Here is an 18,433-nt window from a genome sequence, read left to right on the forward strand (position 1 = left end):
GAGGCATGAATGTTTATTGCTTTGCCTCCTGGGGGAGCCTCACAGAGAAGCTGAAATACCTGGCTTGGCAGGAACTTTAAACTAAATGTAAAATTTCTAATGAAACACTAAATTAAATGTTTCCAAATTAATATACAACAATCCCCATGTATCACTCTTATAGGGGCTGAAAATACAAGATTAGAATAATTACAGCACGCGCGGTGGCATTTCAGTAAGCATTATTTCCAGAGGTTTACGCGAGTGGAATACGAAGGGTGCCCCAACAGATGGTACATTGAGAAGTACCCTCTACCATTTAACAGCGGTTTACATTATACAGACGCATAAACGAAAATGTGATGCCCACAGGCTATTAGTAGTAACGATTTTGGTACTCCACTGCTTTGTAAGTTTTTGGGGATGAACTTGTGGCAGCTGTTCCCCTCACTGCTCATAAAGAGGGGTCAAGAAGCAGCTGCTGATGTGCTGTGTGAAATTGCAGACCAGTACGATGAGTGGCTGCTACACACCCTGGATCTGCCCAGCTCCTCCTCCTTCTGCAAATTGAATGTTCAAAAATGTTCAGATGTGTGTGAAAATCTTATGAGACTTAACTGCTAAGGTCATCAGTCCCTAAGCTTACACACTACTGAACCCAAATTATCCTAAGGACAAACACACACCCATGCCCCAGGGAGGACTCGAACCTCGGCCGGGACCAGCCGCACAGTCCATGACTGCAGCTCCTCAGACCGCTCGGCTCATCCCTCGCTGCGCCAATTGAATGACACCTACTTTCTTCTTACTTCTGGACACATGTCATGAGCCATCTCTCTTGTTTCACTGGTCAGACACCACCCACAGTCTTTGGTTGCGCAATGAATGGCTGTTGGGCACCATGGACCTACCCACCCACCCTCCTCCCACTGTTTGAATGACAGCTGCTTTCCTGTGGGGCACTTATCATTAGCCAGCTCTGTTGTTCAATAGGTTACTCACCACCCATGGTGGTGCTGTGATGCAGCGAGCGGCTGATGGACACATTGGATCAGTCAAGTTCGTCCTTCTCCCGCTATTTGAATGATACCTGCTTTATTCTTGCTGCTGGACATCTGTCGTGAGCTAGGTCTGTTGTTCCACATGTTGGCCATCACAAAAGTCATTTCATTGTCAGATAGCCATTTTTGTTACTGTTTTGTGGAAAAAAAGGCGCTATGGTAGCACAATGAACAGCTGCTGGGCACCCTGGATCCGTCTGGCTTGCCCTCCTACCACTGTTTGAATGACATCTGCTTTCTTTCTGCCACTTGACATACTGTGGTGAACCACATTTGTTGTGCCACAGTCCAACCGTCACCCACAGTCTATGGTGGCACACATAGCAGCTGCTGGAAGCCCTGGATCTGCCCACCCTGCCCCCTCCCACCCTATGAACCACAGCTGCTATCATCTTGCTAATGGATCATAAATGAAAAGCACGAGTTTGCTTTTGTTCTCCAATATTACATTTATTGTCAAATGGTTTTCAGCTTACAAGGCCATCTTCTGACATTTACATGTCTGAAGATGGCCTTGTAAGCCTAAAACCGTTTAACAATAAAAGTAATATTGTAGAACAAAAGCAAACTCGTGCTTTTCATTTATGATAATGTTGTTCTACCAAGTACCGACGGATGATTCTGTTAATTTGCTACTGGATACCTGTCGTGATCTACCTTTGTCGTTCCATAGACCAGCCATCATTCAAGGTGCTGTAGTGGTGTGGTGAGCTACTGTTTGATGCCCTGGATGAGACCAGTTAGTCCTCTTCAAAACATCTGAATGGTAGCTGCTTTCCTGTTGCTGTGACCCAGCTTTGTTGTCCCACAGTCTGACCATCACCAAAGATGCTATGGTGGTGCAGCCAACGGCTGATGGGCATCCAGTATCTGCCCAGATAATGCTCCTCCAGCCATTTGATTTACAGCAGCTTTCCTCTTTCCGCTAGACACCTGTCGTCAGTCGGCTCTGTTATCCACATGCCAGGGGCTGCACACAGTCTTGTGGTGGTATGGCGTGTGGCTTCTGACATACTGGACTTGCCCAGCTCCTTGTCTTCCTCCTTCCACCATTTGATTGATATCTGCTCTCCTGTTGTTACTGGACACCTGTAGTGAGCCAGGTTTGTTGTTCCATAGGGCGGCCACCACCCTCGGTGCTGTGGTGGCGAGGAGAGCGGCTGCTGGATGCGCTGGAGCTGCCCAGCTCTTCGTCCTTTCCAAACGTCCGCAAGAGCCAGCTAGTGGTACCGAGGTTGCGGCGTGCAGACCTAGGCGCCATCTTCACCTGCCAAGCGGCCAATAACAACATTAGCCAGCCCGCACAGGCCAGCGTCTCCCTGGACCTCAACTGTGAGTAGCGACAGCGCATCTGCCTATTTGTAGTCTCAGTGAAATTATTTATTAGTTGTGATTTCATACCTTGTAATTCGGGTCCTGTTTTATAACCTATGTAATCTAGCATTCAGTATTAACCAACCATAAAACATTATTGGAACTTCAACTGATAAATCTTTGTACCTGGGGAAATGAAAGAGCTACAATAAAATAAACGAAATAAAAATCAGGTTTTGTAACAGGATATAAGTTGTGTCATCCGACAGCAACGTGAACAAATGTGGAGGCCATAGTCGCACAGGTATAAAGAGAAAATGTTTCTGTCTTAGCAATACTGACAAAGCCTCACATCAAAACAGCAGGGAAATATGACAAATTTGGCAGTGCAGCAGAGCAGTGCAGTGTTCTTCTGAGCATTCACCGTCAGAGTCGGTGAGAAGGTGGCGTAGTATACCTAGTGTTGATCTCCTGAAAACGAATTCAACCTATTCTGTAGCTTGTTGTACTGACTGCCACCGCCATAGTCCTCTGCACGACCGGCATGCACGTCCAGTGGTCACTTGGCGTGGCTACTGCCACTTGCAATGGCAGTCCTTCACCGAAAATGTTCGTGACATCTGCTAGCGATTCATCTCAGTTCAACGTTATTCTTTAGAAAACAGATGTACTCGGCAAGAAATATAAAAACAGAAATTAAATTGTTAATATTTTTATCACTTTCACAGCGCTCAAAGTCACACCTCAAATGTCTCTCGTTGTTGTGTCAGTTGAAAAAAATCAGTACCTATAATTTGATATTGTCGTAAACTATTTGAATGTTGCTAACCACAGCGAACATAAACACACTCTACCTGTGGTGGCAGTCCTCCCACTGTTCTCTTAATCATAGCTGAGGCACACCTGACACCCACTGTGCCAACACTGAAGCGCCAAGTGACAAACGTCAAATAATAAGTAGTCAGCGTGTCATAATTCCCAAATTTTGCGGCCACATTATGAAGGTTGCCTCTGGGTTATTATGCAGTATTGAGATGCAGTACCTATGCTTTCCTCTTCCTTGTGTGTCAACAGTCTACCACTGTGGATAGTGGTAATAATTCCCTGTAGTCTGTATATAATTGTGATAAAGGACCTTCATCCACTTAGTTTCGCCCACGACATCGACACTATTGTCTAATCGCCCATTGGACACAGATATGGAAATGGAGGTCCTTTTGTTAGTAGAGTCTTAGTACCCTCCCTCCATCATGCACTGTACCGCCACATGCTGATTTGTATATGTAGTACGTAAATGTAGAGCTTTCCATATAATTTCTTCCTTTTGAGAAGTCACCATAGTAAGCTCCTCAGGGAAGGCTCCTTTGTGGACAACAATCGAGAAGAATTGATAACGTCTACCGTTAAACACCGTATTGTTGTTTAATTATTGACATTGGGTTTGTTTCGGACAATCATTAGGATTCGAAATGGAGTTCCAGCATTTCACTCACAAGTATTTGGGCTTTCACAGCTACCTCCGCGCAGTAATTTGTCGCTACAGGGCGGCTTGCACCAAATCTGAGCGTCACACTAGCTGTATTGTACCTCACGTTCATAGACATATAAGACAGTGTTTACAAATTGTTAAACTGAACTGAGTGACTGTGAATAACGGAAAATTAGAAAAGAACAGAAGCCAACCAATTGAGATGCGTTGTTACACAAGAATTCCGAAAATTAAAACAAGAAGCCGTGTTCTCCACGTTATCGGAAAGGACAATAAAGTAAGCTCAATCTAAAATAAGAATGATGAAAATCATGATAAGACGCCAAGGAGTAACTTCCATGGTACCTGAGGAACTTGTTGAGGGAAATACTGTAGGAGAAGAGGGAGCTTGATACATGTCCCAGGTCCTTGTAATTAAATTGCAGCTTCTCACAGAAATCCAGTGAGGACTATAATTAACGTAGAGCAGCGAAACTTGGTGAATAAGCTAATGCGTTCATTCGGAAGCGAAATACGCTGGAAAGAAGTAATTGTAATTTTGCTCACCAGGTGCAAACCTAGCGCTGTAGAGCATCTCGTCGACGTCTCCAGTTCTGAAACTGTGCAAGCGGCAGTTAATAATAAAATCAACTTTATTCCATTGTCTCTTGTCTGACCTTTTATAGCAACGTCCTCTTTCTAATTCATTACATATTGTAATATTTCTATATGTCTTCCTTGCATTCACAGCGTCGGATTTGCACCTGGTAGCCAAAATTGCAAGTAATTCATTTTTCCTTGTAAATCGGTTCCGTTTTATTAACGCATAAGATTATCTACCACAATTCGCTGACATACGATAACTGCAGCCGAAACTGCACGTCTGTGAATAGATGCTCTTTAATTACAACTACCTGATTCAACAAATAATTGATTACTCCGTGTGTAAGTGATATTCAGAGGAGATGAGATTGTCACGGGAGCAAAAATCGTTGCGACCCATCTAAGCCCAGTGAAATCAGAAATGACCGCAACAAAGCGATGTTGATAACAACATTGTTGTGTATATTTTCAGTGAGCAATAAGAGGCTTTATTGCCTAGGCGTTCTCCAGTTGAGTTGAAGAAAAAGGAATAATATGAAGACAAGTGAAACGATATAGTTATTAAATATTACAGTGTTCATTGTCCTTGCTGGCCACGGATAAATAGCTAAATCCGCTTTTCAGTCAACTTACTTTTGAATTCTTACATATCGGTACTAACAAACGAGTTCATGACCGTTAACAAATAATTAGCGGGACTTAAGGTTTTGTTACCATATTAAAATGTTATATTATTCAGTCTCATCTTTGGTGCCAAGGTACTTTATACTGACGAGTCTGTGACGTAAATGGGAACAACATGAGCCTTCCTAGCTTACACAAAGACGTCGATGCTCTACTAGTATGGCGGCTGTTAATAAGCTCCGACGGATGCGCTTTATCTACACAGATTTATGAGTAGTTCAGCGAATTTGGAATTAATAGTACCGAGTACCTTATCTTGATGGCGACTGTTCGACAAACTGGGCCCAATGAAGAGAAATATGACATTAAATTCTCTCAAGATACAGCCACATCATAACACTGCTCGCTTACTTGGCTGTTGACCACGGAAATGTATTGTCGCTTAACGACCGTAATGAACTGAAAAATGACTTAGGCAAAACATTTACACAGGATAAAATACAAGGTGATTATTAATGATCGAAGCGATTTCACAGATTTACTGTAGTTATTTTATTTAGAAGTGCTCTGTTGTGGACACCTACAGATTCCGCAGACATCTTAGCTGAGGCGCACCTGACACCCACTGTGCCAACACAGAAGAGCCAAGTGACTAATATCAAATAAGAAGGAATCAGAGTGTAATCATTACCAAATTTTGCGTCCAAGTTATCAACGCTGTCCCTGGGATCTACATCTACATCTACATACACACTCCACAATCCACCATAGTGTGTGTTTCGGACGGTACTTCGTACCACAACTAGCATCTTCTCTCCCTGTTCCAGTCCCATACAGAACGAGGGAAAAATGACTGCCTATATGCCTCTGTACGAGCCCCAATCTCTTTTATCTTATCGTTGTGGTCTTTCCGTGAAATATAAGTTGGCGGCAGTAAAATTGTACTGCAGTCAGCCTCAAATGTTGGTTCTCTAAATGCAGTATTCAAACATTACAGGATTTTTTTTTCCTATTCATCTGCATTAATTTAGATTTATCTATATTTAGAGTTAGCTGCCATTCCTTACACCAATCGCAAATACTGTCCAAGTCATCCTGTATCCTCCTACAGTCACTCAACGACGACACCTTCACGTACACCACAGCATCATCAGCATCCAGCCGCACATTGCTATCCACTCTATCCAAAAGATCATTTACGTAGATAGAAAACAACAGCGGACCCACCGCACTTCCCTGGGGCACTCCAGATGATACCCTCACCTCCGATAAACACTCACCACCAAGGACAATGTACTGGGTTCTATTACTTAAGAAGTCTTCCAGCCACTCACATAACTGGGAACCAGGCCCATATGCACATACCTTATTTAGGAGTCTGCATTGGGGCACCGAGTCAAACGCTTTCCGGAAGTCAAGGAATATGGCATCTGTCTGATACCCTTCATCCATGGTTCGCAAGATATCATGTGAAAAGAGGGCGAGTTGCGTTTCACAGGAGCGATGCTTTCTAAAGCCGTGCTGATGCATGGACAGCAACTTCTCTGTCTCAAAGAAATTCATTATATTTGAACTGAGAATATGTTCGAGAATGAAATAATAAGTTTCAATACCTCTGCTTTTCACTTCGTTGTATGTCAACAGCGTACTGACGTGTGTAGTGGTAATGAGTCCTCGTAGTTCCGTAAGTTTGTTGCCATACGACGCGTAAACACTGAGTTTTTCACATAACCCCAAGCACAAAAAAAATCGTGGGGTAGGATCGGGAGAGTCTGGAGGCTATGACATGTATTGATGATCATCAACCCCACCATGACCAATCCACCAGTTTCTTAATCCTCTGTTTAAGAAATCACAAACATCATAATGTAAATGTGGTGGAGTGCGATCCTGTTGGTAGATAGAGTCCACACTGTCGGTCTCCAGATGTGACATATGCCGATTTTTTAATATTTCCAGACACACGTGTTCTGTAATGGTCTTTTAGCAGTAAATAAAAGCATCGCAAACTTCAAATCGTTAGACTGCACACTACACATTATCTTCTGGTGCTGTAGGGTAACATGGGAATTCACTGTCGCCCGGATTCGCACGTTGTGCGTTTTTCACTGCGCCTTTCACAAAAAAGTTTCTCAAAAAACCTATCTTTCGAATAAGCTGTTGCAACTCTGCCAAAAATTCAAAGCGTCTGACTTTATCATCTGAATCTAGGCTTTTAGCAATTTCAAGCGATAAGATTTCTGCTTCAGTCGTTGCATTAAAATCTTCCTAACGTTCTGATGTGGTGTGTTCAGTTCTCTACTTACTGTGTTAGTCGACTTCTGCATGGTACGTACAAAACGAGCATGTATTCGGTCAACCGCTTCTTCACTCATTGCCGGTTGACCCGCCGACATGCCTTGCAGAGGCGTCTTCAAATCTAGACCTGGGAATAACATCCCCTAATGGAGTTGTCAGCTGGTGGATAATAGGTCAGTTCTGTCCTGAAGTCCCGTTGGTGGCAGACTGATGCGAAAGCAGTACAAGCACGAAACATAGGCTTTTATGGAGCCTGTCGCCATCTTGGCTAATATATCACTGCTGCAATCTTGTGACGGAGTGCGGCTCCAAACCAAAAAATTTTTTGGTCATTTTTACATGTGTGTTGAGTTTTATGACAATATGTAATTTAATGTTGCTACAATGAATTTATGACACTGCTTCAACCATTTATAATAACCTAGTCCCACAGACAAAGCTACAATGAACAATGTTAGAGTATTATTCAAGATTTCGGAATTCTTGTTATGGAGACATGATAACGTAAATCTAATTCAGAGGAATACCACTAGGATCGTATAGATCGGTATTATCCACACAAAAATGAAACACAAGTGCTCCAGAAATGAAAACGAGAATCCTTAGAAGAAAGGCAGCATCATCGTCGCTAAATCGTGTTGAGTACTTAGAGAACCGATATTGGAAGAGGAATATGTGAGACAGTCTTCTGTTGCTGTCCTATATATCACATAGTTGTCATGAAAATACGATAAGAGATTAGAGAGCCTGCAAAGACAAACTGACATTCCCTTTCTGCTCTCTCGGTATCCGACGAAATAGTACAGGAAGTTGCTGATACTGCAATGAAATACTGTCCACTACGCCACATACATTGGCCTTGGGAGTAATAAGTAGATTTAATCGTAGCACCCCGGAAACTCTTCTTACAGGATTATATTTGTGTAGGCTCCAGAAAATTTCAGTCGATTATTCTTTATTGAGTTCCACGCGTATTCTCCAAAGTAATAGTACTTCACACAACCTAGAATGTATTCCTCAGAATCATCTAAACATTTGATATACGAAGAATACATCGGCTGAAATAGTCTGTATTTATAGCTGAGCGAGCAGAAAATACAGCGAGACTACATCAGCAGTTGCGTTTTGTTCTAGTGCATTCCTTTAACAGCTCTTATGAAGTGCTTTTCTCTATTTTTAGAATGCACGTGAAGTTTCACTAAGAAAGCGCTTTTTTTATCGCGTTTACGAGCAATGTACGTATTGCAGTGTGTATTGTGACTGCACTGGCAGGCAGCTGGAGAATTTTTATGGAAAGCTTTTACTGCGAATCGACACGATAACGTTTTCTCGGACTCTGCACTTCATAAAAACCTCGAAACAACTCCATTTAGCTGCTTTTACGTTAATGGCTTCCTCTGAAAAATGAATCCCTTTCGTATATGGAACTGAATTGTTCACATCACTACGAGGATTCTGTAAGCCCTCGTGACTTCCGTTAAAAATGTCAACACCACAGTCATGTAAATGACAAGAGGCGCCTTTTTAATAATACGTAATATCATATTCGACCCTTAATTCAAAGACCAGTGTGTTTGTAGTAGACAGGACACTACTTTAACTTTTCATATAATACCTGACGATATCGATTCGTGAAGTCAAGTTTCAACATTATGGAATACAAGCGATCCGTTCAAAAACTGACACACAAAGAAATTTGAACACAGACTAATAATGTACAGTCGTATTGGGTGTTATGCTATTGTGTGTGTTCTATTATTAAACAGGTTTTTCAGAGAAACTTAATGTTGTGACGGCATAATACTTGATCCGTAAAATTGTGGAAACTCAGCAACAACCAAACATCGTCTGCTGCAAATATTTCGCCCGTTAACCATTCGGGCATCTCCGATGATGGCTGATCGGTTTACAGCCGAAGTTTTAAAGGCAGGTAAAGTTTTATTACGACTTTCGCATTTTAATGGATTAGTTTTAGTAGAGATGGCTGTCATTCCCTATTCCACGTATTTCATTAAGTTATTTTATTTCTGCAAAATTTTGGGAAGTATGACGTCACCAGGCAGAAATACACTCCTGGAAATGGAAAAAAGAACACATTGACACCGGTGTGTCAGACCCACCATACTTGTTCCGGACACTGCGAGAGGGCTGTACAAGCAATGATCACACGCACGGCACAGCGGACACACCAGGAACCGCGGTGTTGGCCGTCGAATGGCGCTAGCTGCGCAGCATTTGTGCACCGCCGCCGTCAGTGTCAGCCAGTTTGCCGTGGCATACGGAGCTCCATCGCAGTCTTTAACACTGGTAGCATGCCGCGACAGCGTGGACGTGAACCGTATGTGCAGTTGACGGACTTTGAGCGAGGGCGTATAGTGGGCATGCGGGAGGCCGGGTGGACGTACCGCCGAATTGCTCAACACGTGGGGCGTGAGGTCTCCACAGTACATCGATGTTGTCGCCAGTGGTCGGCGGAAGGTGCACGTGCCCGTCGACCTGGGACCGGACCGCAGCGACGCACGGATGCACGCCAAGACCGTAGGATCCTACGCAGTGCCGTAGGGGACCGCACCGCCACTTCCCAGCAAATTAGGGACACTGTTGCTCCTGGGGTATCGGCGAGGACCATTCGCAACCGTCTCCATGAAGCTGGGCTACGGTCCCGCACACCGTTAGGCCGTCTTCCGCTCACGCCCCAACATCGTGCAACCCGCCTCCAGTGGTGTCGCGACAGGCGTGAATGGAGGGACGAATGGAGACGTGTCGTCTTCAGCGATGAGAGTCGCTTCTGCCTTGGTGCCAATGATGGTCGTATGCGTGTTTGGCGCCGTGCAGGTGAGCGCCACAATCAGGACTGCATACGACCGAGGCACACAGGGCCAACACCCGGCATCATGGTGTGGGGAGCGAACTTCTACACTGGCCGTACACCACTGGTGATCGTCGAGGGGACACTGAATAGTGCACGGTACATCCAAACCGTCATCGAACCCATCGTTCTACCATTCCTAGACCGGCTAGGGAACTTGCTGTTCCAACAGGACAATGCACGTCCGCATGTATCCCGTGCCACCCAACGTGCTCTAGAAGGTGTAAGTCAACTACCCTGGCCAGCAAGATCTCCGGATCTGTCCCCCATTGAGCATGTTTGGGACTGGATGAAGCGTCGTCTCACGCGGTCTGCACGTCCAGCACGAACGCTGGTCCAACTGAGGCGCCAGGTGGAAATGGCATGGCAAGCCGTTCCACAGGACTACGTCCAGCATCTCTACGATCGTCTCCATGGGAGAAAAGCAGCCTGCATTGCTGCGAAAGGTGGATATACACTGTACTAGTGCCGACATTGTGCATGCTCTGTTGCCTGTGTCTATGGGCCTGTGGTTCTGTCAGTGTGATCATGTGATGTATCTGACCCCAGGAATGTGTCAATAAAGTTTCCCCTTCCTGGGACAATGAATTCACGGTGTTCTTATTTCAATTTCCAGGAGTGTATAAAGGAAAAAGCTTTTAACGTATATTTACATAAAATGTACTTTATTATTCTCAGTATGTGGTGCAGACCGCCTGTTTAGAAAGCGAAATCTACCACGTTTGAGACAGCGATCGCATAACTTGCTGATTTGTTCTTGACACAGCAATGTACGTAAATACATAGCCTTCTAATCACAATTAGCTGTGTTGTGGCATGGTTTCCTTTATCGTTACTGTGGACAGCCATTCGTAGAGGCTTACAATGTCGAGAAAAGGTCAGCATGCATCAAGAAGACACAATTCTGATAAACAAAATGAGTAATATTTGCATTTTCTCAGATGTGTGATGCATCTCTTTCTTCAAAATGTTCAAATGTGTGTGAATTCCTAAAGAACCACACTGCTGTCATCGACCCCTAGACGTACACACTACTTAAACTAACTTATAATAAGAATGACACACATACCCAGGCCCGAGGGAGGACTCGAACCTCCGGCGGGAGGGGCCGCGCAATCTGCGACATTGCGACTCAAACCGCGCGGCCACTCCGCGCGGATCTCTTTCTTCGAGGGCAGTCTGTAGCACAAAGCAGGACTTACAAACTTTACATTACAGTCTGTCTATATTTGTGCACACATCTAACTCCTTCGAGTTAACTATTCCTTAAGACCTCTAGATGTCTTCTATCAACGCAACACTTCTTTTCACCTAGTTGTATCATAATATCAATCATTCCACGTTTTAATTGTGTTCCATCTAATCTTCATAGTTCATCTGTACCAATACGTTTCCATGGCTTCTATTCCGTTCTTGTCTGTATTCTATGTCGTGCTCTTCCTGTTTCCATCTCCATCTTCACTATAGAATAACACTTCCATCAGTATTCGAGTTGACACCTATTCTCGATATAAACATTCCTTACCAGTATGAAAAATGTATTCCTTTTACTTCTGTCGACGTCAGGTATTTTGCTGCTCAAATCTTAGAATTTTTCCGCCTACTTTTGTGTGTCGTTTATTAATCTAACGATTCCAGCAACACCTGATTTAATGCATCAATTATATGTAGCCGGCCGGGGTGGCCGAGCGGTTCTAGGCGCTACAGTCTGGAACCGCGCGACCGCTCCGGTCGCAGGTTCGAATCCTGCCTCGGACATGTATGTGTGTGATGTCCTTAGTTTGGTTAGGTTTAAGTAGTTCTAAGTTCTAGGGGACTGATGACCTGAGAAGTTAAGTCCCATGGTGCTCAGAGCCATTTGAACCAGTTTTTGAATTATATGTAGACTTTTTCCTAATCCTCTCCAATCAAATTGTGTGTGAATGGAATATCATGTCAGATGTGCGACTCGATTCGTAACTTGCTGTCGGAAATGTCAGAATTTGTAGTAACTGACAGCATGTCACAGAGTGGCTGTCCTCAACGAAATGTCATAGGTCCACTGCTATTCCTGTCTACATAGAAGGTGTATTGACAGTCTGACCACCTGTCTTACGTTTTATGTAGATGATGCTGTCATTTACCGTCTAGTAAAATCGTCAGCCCATCAATAAGAATCATCCAATGCTTTTGAGAAGACATTTGTATGGTGCAAAAGTGGCAATTGATCCTACACAATATAAAGTGTGAGGTCCTCCACATGAGTATTAAAAAGGATTTCGTTAAATTTGGGGTCCACTATAAATAAGACAGATTCAAAAGTTGTGGATTCAACTAATTAGCTTGAGATTACGAAAATCAATAATTGAAACTGGAACTGTCACACAGAAAACGTTGTGGGGAAGGCGAGCCTTAGGCTATCGGTCTTGGTCGGTAGAAAACTTGTAAGATGCAGAAATCTACTAAAGAGAGTGGCTACACTAAGCTTGTCCGTTCTCTTCTGGAGTATCGCTGGGACGAATGGGATAATTACCAGGCAGAATTGACGGAGGACGTTGGACAAGCTGAAAAAAAGGGCAGATCGTTTAGTATTAACGAGTATTAGGGGACAGAGTGCCACGGATATAATACGCAAAGCTGGGGTGACAGTCATTAAAACAAATGGGGTTTTCGTTGCGGCGAAATCTAGTCACGAAATTGCAGTCACCAGCTTTTCCTCCGAATCCGGAAATATACACTACTGGCCATTAAACTTGCTACTCCAAGATGACATGCAGATGATAAACGGGTATTCATTGGACAAATATATTATACTGGAACTGACATGTGATTACATTTTCACGCAATTTGGGTGCATAGATCCTGAGAAATCAGTACACAGAACAACCACCTCTGGCCGTAATAACGGCCTTGATACGCCTGGGCATTGAGTCAAACAGAGCTTGGATGGCGTGTATAGGTACAGCTGTCCATGCAGCTTCAACAAGATACCACAGTTCTTCAAGAGTAGTGACTGTCGTATTGTGACGAGCCATTTGCTCGGCCACCATTGACCAGACGCTTTCAATTGGTGAGAGACCTGGAGAATGTGCTGGCCAGGGCAGCAGTCGAACATTTTCTGTATCCAGAAAGGACCGTACAGCACCTACAACATGCGGTCGTCCATTATCCTGCTGAAATGTAAGGTATCGCAGGGATAGAATGAAGGGTAGAGCCACGGGTCGTAACACATCTGAATTGTAACGGCCACTGCTCAAAGTGCTGTCACTGCGAACAAGAGGTGACCGAGACGCGTAATCAATGGCACCCCATACCATCACGCCAGGTGATGCACCTGTATGGCGATGACGAATACACACTTCCAATGTGCGTTCACCGCGATGTCACCAACCACGGATGCGACCACCATGATGCTGTAAACAGAACCTGTATTCATACGAAAAAATGACGTTTTGCCATTCGTGCACCCAGGTTCGTCGTTGAGTACACCATCGCAGGCGCTCCCGTCTGTGATGCAGCGTCAAGGGTAACCGCAGCCACGGTCTCCGAGCTGATAGTCCATGCTGCTGCAAACGTTGTCGAAGTGTTCGTACAGATGGTTGTTGTCTTGCAAACGTCCTCATCAGTTGACTCAGGGATCGAGACGTGGCTACACGATCCATTACAGCCATGCGGGTAAGATGCCTGTCATCTCGACTGCTAGTGATACGAGGCCGTTAGGATCCAGCACGGCCTTCCGTGTTACCCTCCTGAACCCACCGATTCCATATTCTGCTAACAGTCATTGGATCTCGACCGACGCGAGCAGCAATGTCGCGATACGATAAACCACAATCGCGATAGGCTACAATACGACCTTTATCAAAGTCGGAAACGTGATGATACGCTTTTCTCCTCCTTACACGAGGCATCACAACAACGTTTCACCAGGCAATGCCGGTCAACTGCTGTTTGTATATGAGAAATCGGTTGGAAGCTTTCCTCATGTAAGCACGTTGTAGGTGTCGCCACCGGCGCCATCCTTGTGTGAATGCTCTGAAAAAGTTAATCATTTGCATATCACAGCGTCTTCTTCCTGTCGGTTAAATGTCGAGTCTGTAGCACGTCATCTTCATGGTGTAGCAATTTTAATGGCTAGTAGTGTAATAATGACCCAATGGACAGAGCGAGAAATGACCATTGGAATAAACTAAATCACTGATCACACGGGAAGATCAGGGTGTTCATTTTTCAAACGTGCCCTTCAAAATTGGAACGGTCGAAACATTGTTGTAAAGTGTTTTTGTGAAGGACTTGAATGAGAATCACAAGGTAGTCATGTAGACGTAGTATGTAGGTACAGAACGTATGAGCAGCAAAGAATGTACCAAGGGGAAACAGGAGACACAGTTGTTTCACTCAGCGGGACACACTTTGGCTCACAGTCGGAGGACGCACCCTCTGGGTAAGTGGGCGGGTTCAACTGTCAAAGTAGTGGACGCGCTACCTTGGTTGTGGGCAGCAGAGACGGGAGCTGGCGCGGCTCGTGTGCCCTTAGAGGCTGCCTTTGTACGCCGCCGTCGCAGCCGCCGCCGCCCTCCCTGGCGCACAGGTAGATGCAGCGCTGTTGGTGCAGCAGGCAGTGCAGCGTGCAGCTGCTGCGGTGGGGGCCACCCTCCGGGGCTTGCAGTCCGCCCCTCCGTGGTGTCAGAAGCGCGGGCCCCTCTGACGTGCTCTATCTGCCTCGAAGCAAAAGGGTCGGGTCAAGTGCATTCAAATGAAGAGAGATGGCTTGACAGAATGGCGTGTGGCGGTTGCTGAAGGACCCTAGTGTTTTGCGAAAGTTCGCAGCGTTTTCATTCTCGAGCCTCTGGGTATACCAATACGACCACCTTGAACACAGAACGCAGCGTTTCCACGTATTAATCGACGGAAGTTTTCATAAACCGATATATACTGGACTGATTTCAACCAAACTGGGTACATGTATCACTGTCTGGAAAGAATCGCTGTTGGGATAAGAAAGACCTACGTACCACTGGGCTTGGATTGTGTTCTTCTCATCATCAATTCATCGTCATTGACACACAAGTCACAGAAGTGGCTCTAATAAAATGACTTGCACGGGGCAGCCGAGCAACACTAGCTGGGGTCTCCCGGCCTGTAATGTCATACGCTCAATTCATTTCATCTGGTATCTCAAAAGGAGAGCACTGAGCGACTTGCAGCAAACTTTATACAAAATTTCATAACTTTGCAATAACATCTCTCCGACAACCCCACAAAATGATGAAAGGAAAACAATTTATCGCTTACGATATTTACGCCGTTCATCCATGAAACATAACATTCTACTTTCCTTCTTCTTTACCACTAATAGTTTTCACGATGCATTTTGCTAACATTATTCTCATATACCACTCAAAGTAGTAGCAAAATTACATACTTGTACAACATAATTAATCAGGATTAATCAAAATATTTCACCAGGTGAACATCCGCAACTGAGGAAATTACTATGAATAAAAAGAAAAATGCTTCAATTACCAGTAATTTCTTATTATTGCACGATCGCTTTCGAAGCATAAATCTTTAGCATCAAGTGCCAATAATAATTTCAGAAAATTAAAAGTGTTGCGCTAGAGCCAGTCAAACGTAGTCACACCCACAGCAAACTGACTGGCCCGTTCCCATAATTGTTTTGTGGCACCTAAAGATGAAGGATTTGGCTTCGAAACCGATCGTACAACAATTTTAAAATTGCTGGCAACTGAAGCGGATCTAGCATTGTTTTTTTGATTCATCAGTCTTCTGCCGTGCTAACCTCTTTTTCTCGGAATAGCATTTGCAACATACGTCCTCAATTATTTGCTGAACGTATTCCAAAACTTCCCCTAATGTTTCTACACTCTAAAGCTCCTTCTAGTACCACTGAACTTTTTCCGTGATGTCTTAACTCATGTCTCCGTATTCTAGCCCTTCTTCTTGTCAGTGTTTTCCATATATTCTTTTCCTCGACGATTCTTCAGATAACCCCCTCATTGCATAACTCATCAGTCCTTCTAAGGTTCAGTATTCTTCTGTAGCATCATGTCTCCAATGCTTCGATTCTTTTATGTTCTGTTTCCAAAAAAATGGTTAAAATGGCTATGAGTACTATGGGACTTAACATCTTAGGCCATCAGTTCCCTAGAACTTAGAACTACTTAAACCTAACTAACCTAAGGACATCACACACATCCATGCCCGAGGCAGGTTTCGAACCTGCGACCGTAGCAGTCCCGCGGTTCCGGACTGAAGCGCCTAGAATTGCACGGCCACCGCGGCCGGCTGTTTCCAAAAGTCCATATTTCACTACCATAAAACGCTGTTTTCCACACGTATATTCTCATAAATTTGTTCCTCAAATTAAAGCCTACGTTTGGTATTAGTAGACTTATCTTGCCTGAAATGCACTTTTGCCAGTGCTAGTCTGCTTTTGATGTTCTCCTTGCTCCGTCCGTCATGGGTTATCTTGCTGTTTAAGTTGCAGATTTCCTTAACTTCATCTACTTAATGATCACCTATCGTGATGTTAAGTTCTCGCTTTTCTCATTTCTGAAACTTCTTATTACTTTCGTCTTCCTTCGATTTACTCCCAATCCATATTCTGTACTCATTGGACTGTTAATTCCATTTATTAGACCGTGCACTTTGTTCTTGGTCTCCCACTCTTATGGTTGCCTCTTGGCTCTTTTTCATGTTGTATATAATCTCCTTCCCTATGGCTTACTGTGGTATCAACGTACGATATCGCACTTTTTAGGGATTGCAGTTATCGACCACGGTCCGTTTTAGTATCGTTGGACCCGTGAGTCGAGACCAGCGCCGCTAGCGCCGCTAGCGCCGCTCTGCGGCTTGTATCAAGTTTCTAGCGAGCTCTAGGCCACTCTTGATCGGTACGTCAAGTAGTAAAGCAGCATAGCCTTCAGCTGATAGGAAGCAACCTCTAACAAGGCGCTATCAGTTTATAATTATATGTATGCAGCCAAGAAGAATCCCTTACAACCAGTTAAGTACAATATATATCAATTTTTACCAACGATTTCTAATTATTTTAGTCGTTGCAGATCCAGACCATGCAGCCACTACCTTATCGACGTTAGTGAAAAAACCTGCTGTAATTTATATGTTTCTATTTAGCATTCGTCACCAGTCAACATTGGCGACGACTCGTTCGTAGTCGTCGTAACACTTACCCCAGCTTTTCGCAAGATATCGAACATGCTGCACTATTTTGTATTGTTGAACGGTTTTTCCAGGTCGACAAATCCTATGGACATGTCTTGATTTTTAGCCTTCTTTCCATTATCAACAGCAACGTCAGATCTGCCTCTCTCGTGCCTTTATCTTGCCTAAAGCCAAACTGAAGCCCATCTAACACGTCCTCAGTTTTCTTATCCATTCATCTGTATATTATCCTTGTCAGCAGCTTCGATGCATGAGCTGATAAACTCATTGCGCAATACTTCTCGCACTTGTCGGATCTTGCAACCTTAAGAATTATGTGGAAGATGTTTTTCCGAAAGTCATATGGTATATCGCCAGACTCATACATTCAACACACCATGGTGAATAGCCATTTTCTTGCCACTTCCACCAATGATTTTAGAGATTATAATGGAGTGTCGTATATCCCTTCTGTCTTATTCGGTTTTAAGTGCTACAAAGTTCTTTTAAATTCCGATTCTATTACTGCATACCCTATGTCTTCTACGTCGACTCCTGTTCCTGCTTCTATCGCGTCATCAAACGTCTTCACGCTAGTAGACGCCTTCGGTGTGCTCTTTCCCCCTATGTGCTCTATCCTCTGTATTTAACAGAGTAGTTCCCATTGCACTCTTGATGTTACCACCCTTGCTTTTAATTTCACCGAAGGTTGTTTTGAATTTTCTACACGGTGTTTCCGAATTCTTGTTACGTACTTCTAGAGGTTGTAGAGGGGACGTAGGGATTGAGCTTTACATAGGAGCCCATGTCCGGAAATGGTTAGTTTCTACGAAGGTTATTCGGAAATTAAGGAACGATCGGTCACGAAATGGAAACCACAGTGAAAATCCGATGAAGTTTTAAACAGGTGTGTTGGGCAGTGTCTCTGAATGCCCGTCGATAGCGTTACGTCATTCTTTTCAGTTCTGAGCACACAAGGAGCACATAAAGATATCTACAACAATAGTGTCTTCCACCAAGGACGATGGCCTGGTGAGAAATTTCGCCTCA

At 44.1% G+C, this 18,433-nt stretch overlaps 1 protein-coding gene across 1 annotated transcript in view; it reads left to right on the forward strand.

Annotated features, from left to right (window-relative positions):
- The window catches only part of LOC124796101 (nectin-2-like), a 339,111-nt gene extending 335,522 nt beyond the window's left edge, over positions 1–3,589 (forward strand). Inside the window, exons 6-7 of the mRNA XM_047260188.1 lie at positions 2,160–2,372; positions 3,504–3,589. Coding sequence (XP_047116144.1) covers positions 2,160–2,372; positions 3,504–3,589 — 299 coding nt within the window. The remainder of the gene's footprint in view (positions 1–2,159; positions 2,373–3,503) is intronic.
- Positions 3,590–18,433: the final 14,844 nt, after the last annotated feature.

Source organism: Schistocerca piceifrons, chromosome 4 (assembly GCF_021461385.2).
Source record: "Schistocerca piceifrons isolate TAMUIC-IGC-003096 chromosome 4, iqSchPice1.1, whole genome shotgun sequence".
Classification (NCBI taxonomy): Eukaryota; Metazoa; Arthropoda; class Insecta; order Orthoptera; family Acrididae; genus Schistocerca; species Schistocerca piceifrons.